Source organism: Apaloderma vittatum, unplaced genomic scaffold, assembly GCF_000703405.1.
Source record: "Apaloderma vittatum isolate BGI_N311 unplaced genomic scaffold, ASM70340v1 scaffold1735, whole genome shotgun sequence".
NCBI classification, from domain to species: Eukaryota; Metazoa; Chordata; class Aves; order Trogoniformes; family Trogonidae; genus Apaloderma; species Apaloderma vittatum.
In genome coordinates, this window is record NW_009716273.1 from 1,844 (window position 1) to 5,975 (window position 4,132).

Consider the following 4,132-nt stretch of genomic DNA (forward strand, 5'->3'; position numbering starts at 1 on the left):
AAAACAGCCAGCCATGTGTCCAGGTGAGACCAGGGCTGTTTAACACCTGCAGGGACAGAGCAGGCTGGTAGGGAGGGAGGCCATAAACAAAAAGCTTTTGGGGAGGAAAAGTGGTGGTGGTCGTGGGACTGAGCTGCTGGGGAGTGAGTCCTTCCAGTGAGGATCTAACTGTTCTCCTTGCTTTCAGTTCTCCTTCCAGGAAGATGGCTGGGGGGCAGCCCTTGCTGAGAGACTGGTCAGGTAAGAGCTTAAATTTTAAAAGCATGCAAAAAGTCACTCATCTTTTCTAAAAGAAAAACAACACAAGTTAATATTTAATGTGTATTTATTTATTCACAGTTCTTTACTTACTGAAGTGGAACTGCCTTTGGAGTAACCTACCCCGTACTGGGGGAAATGCTCATTGGGTGTTTCATTCCAGTCATAGCTTCAGTGGAAAAATTTCCACTGTGATTGTCATAATCTGAGTGACAGGTTAAATGCTACGCAGGCAATCCACATGTGCACTTTCAAAACGTAAAGTTATAATTGCTCTGTAAACTCCTGTGATGTTGTTTCTTAGAGTGACAGAGGGAGGTAGCCTAACGGAATGGTTCAGAACTTCCCAAGCTTTATTCTGGTGGGCAGGGGAGAGATGATTTTGGTACGTGTCTCTGTTTCAGAAAATGCGATGTTGTGAACCGTGGGTTCTCGGGGTACAACACCAGATGGGCTAAACTGATCCTTCCAAGGCTGATCCCTAAAAGTACCAGTGCTGACAGTACTGTGGCAGTTACTATTTTCTTTGGAGCTAACGACAGTGCTTTGAAAGGTACAGTAGCTTGGTTTTTTATTTTATTTTTTTTAACTGTTCTCTTAAGACACTTTAACAATGTCGTAAAAAAAAAAGCAGGATATTACACAGACTTTTCCTGCCACTTCCCCATGAACTGGTTGCCTTCTTTCCATTTTTTGCAGTGGATTGTTTTCAATAAATTTAATTTGCATTTAAGCCATGTAGTGCCTTCTATTCCTCTCCCTCTCACCAAATGTTAGTATTAAAAGTAAATTTCAAGGTACTCAAGAATTAGTTGTATATCACAGAATCATTTAGGTTGGAAAAGACCTTTAAAATCAAGTCTAACTTAACCTAGCGATGCCAAGTCCACCACTCAACCATGTCCCTAAGTACCACATCTACACATCTTTTAAATACTTCATGGGATGATGACTCCACCACTTCCCTGAACAGCCTGTTCCAGTGCTTGGCAGCTCTTTCAGTGAAGAAATTTTTCCTCATGTCTCATCTAAACCTCCCTTGGTGCAACGTGAGGCCGTTTCCTCTTGTCATGTCTCTTGTTACTTGGGAGAAGAGACTGACCTCACCTCGCTACAACCTCCTTTCAGGTAGTTGTGGGGAGCGAGAAGGTCTCCCCTCAGCCTCCTCTCCTCCAGGCTAAACAGCCCCAGTTCCCTCAGCTGCTCCTCATAAGACTTGTTCTCTGGGCCCTTCATCAGCTTCGTTGCCCTTCTTTGGACACGCTGCAGCACTTCCATGTCTTTCTTGTCATGATGGGCCAAAAACTGAACACAGGATTCGAGGTGTGGCCTCACCAGTGCCGAGTGTGGGGGAACAATCTCTTCCCTGGTCCTGCTGGTCACACCATTCCTGATACAGGCCAGGATGTTGTTGGCCTTCTTGGCCACCTGGGCACACTGCTGGCTCATGTTCAACCAGCTGTGGACTAACAACTCCAGGTCCTTTTCCTCTGGGCAGCTCTCCAGCTGCTCTTCCCCCAGCCTGTAGCGCTGTCTGGGGTTGTGACAAAAGTACAGGACCCAGCACTTGGCCTTGTTGAGATTCAGGCAATTGGCCTCTGCCCACTGACCCAGCCTGTCCAGATCCTTCTGCAGAACCTTCCTACCATCAAGCAGATGGTGTTGTCTGCAAACTTACTGAGGGTGTACTTGATTGCCTTGTCCATGTCATGAATAAAAATGTTAAAGAGAAACATTAAACACCTGATATATTAAACATAACTGGCCTCAACACTGATCCCTGGAGAACACCACTTGTGACCAACCGCCAACCGGATTTAACTCCATTCACCACCACTCCCTGGGCCTGGCCATCCAGACAATTTTTCAGCCTGCAAAGGGTGTGCCTGTCCAAGCCACAAGTGGCCAGTTTCTCCAGGAGAATGCTATGGGAGATGGTGTCAAGGGCTATACTAAAATGCAGGTAGATAACATCCACAGCCTTTCTCTCATCCACTAAACTGGTCACCTTGTCATAGAAGGAGATCAGATGAATCAAGCAGGACCTGCCTCTCATAAATCCATGCTGACTGGGCCTGATCACTTGGCTGTCCTGTAGGTGCCTGTGAGCACACTCAAGACAATTTGCTCCATAACCTTTCCCATCACTGAGGCCAGGCTGTCAGGTCTGTAGTTCCCCAGATCCTCCTGCCCCTTTTTGTAGATGGGCGTCTAACTTCCAGTCCATTGGGACCTCCCCAGTTAGCCAGGATGGCTGATAAGTGATGCAAAGGGGCTTGGTGAGCACCTCTGCCAGTTCCTTCAGTACCCTTGGGTAGATTCCATCCGGCCTCATAGATGTGTGCACATCTAAGTGGAGCAGGAGGTCACACTCAGTTTGCCATTTGGGCTTCATTCTTTTCCCCATTCCTGTCTTCCGGCTCAGGAGACTGGATACCTGGAGAGCAGCTGGTCTTACTATTGAAGACTGGGGCAAAGAAGGCGTGAGGTAGAATCATACAATGTGTTGGGTTGGAAGGGACCTTTAAAGGTCACCTAGTCCAACCCTCCTGCAGTGAGCAGGGACATCTTTGACTAGACCAGATTGTTCAGAGTACTTCAAAATTGCTCAAGTTGGTCAAAATATCTTGACCTCTCCATCCTTTGTCAGTGTTTCTCCCCTGAAATTGGAGTTGGGCACCTAGCTTAGTTTTCTGCCTTTAAAGCACTTTGATGAGTTCTTGGCAGATGGATTGAGGAACTGAGGAAAGGGAGCATTTGGATTCTCTTTAAGATAAGCGTAGCAGCACGCCAAGCTAGCCTAATCGAAATGACAGCATTGGTGCGTGAAGAACGGACTGCACATCCGTGACAATTTCCAAAACGCAGTCTGCATCCAAGAGATAAAAATGTTTGTTGGTTGGAGTTTGTTTTTTTTCAGGTGAGGGTTGAGGTGATTGTGTGATCTAATACTAAGATAAGACTTGTAAGAAAAAGCATCTTTAAAGAGGTGGTTTGTTATTTATTTTTCCCTCCTGCACCTTATTTGTATCAGCTGCAAGTGCTGTGTTTAAACTCTTTGGCTTGTCTGCTTTGGATCTGAGGAATGGCATTTTCCTACGACAGTGGCTGAGGTGAATGGCATACTGCAAATGGTTGCCCACATTCATATGAAGCAAGTTGTGTTGTGCTACAAATCTCTAGGCAGTTAAACATTTCTAATGCCTGTGCTCCATCCCTGAACAGATCTGAACCCTAAGCAACACGTTCCTTTGGAGGAATATGCCATGAACTTGAAGAGCATGATACAGTACCTGAAGTCAGTAGACATTGCTGAAGACAGGATTATTTTGATAACGCCACCACCTCTTGAGGAATCAGCTTGGGAGAGGTTTTGTCTTGCCAAAGGTAAAAGATGCTCGGGATTTCTGCACTTTACTGGCAGAGTCGAAGTTCCTGATGGCAGGCTGGCGGGTGAGGAGCTTCATGCTTGTGCCAGATTGCAGTCATGTTCTTTGAGTTGATGGCAAAGGACTGCTAGATGTTTCACTAAACAGCTTTTGGATAAGGTCGCAGAGTAACTACCAGCTGGTTTTTAACATCCTTTCAAAAGCATTGATTGATCTGTTCATGTGTAAAACTGACAGAGGTGGATGCCCTTTGAGAACACAGGTATTGCCGAGATGTCCTACAACAACAACAACGTCATGGCCTAGCAGCTTCCAAAATACTGTGAATAATGGAAGAAATTTTGGCATTGTGTGCCTTAGAAAATTTTACAGTAGTCACAGCATATTTCACATCTATTTGGATAAACGGTAGTATCCTAGCCAGGTTTATTTTAAATTTAAAAAGCTTCCAGAGAATATCATAGAATCATAGAATGGCCTGGGCT

At 45.5% G+C, this 4,132-nt stretch overlaps 1 protein-coding gene across 1 annotated transcript; it reads left to right on the top strand.

The window, feature by feature from the left end:
• Positions 1-187: 187 nt before the first annotated feature.
• IAH1 (isoamyl acetate-hydrolyzing esterase 1 homolog (S. cerevisiae)) lies at positions 188-3,953 on the top strand (the record flags this gene model as incomplete). Its single annotated transcript, XM_009869442.1, has 4 exons — positions 188-240; positions 663-811; positions 3,484-3,645; positions 3,910-3,953. Coding segments are annotated over 4 exons (408 nt in total), but the record flags the coding sequence as incomplete, so codon positions are not given.
• Positions 3,954-4,132: the final 179 nt, after the last annotated feature.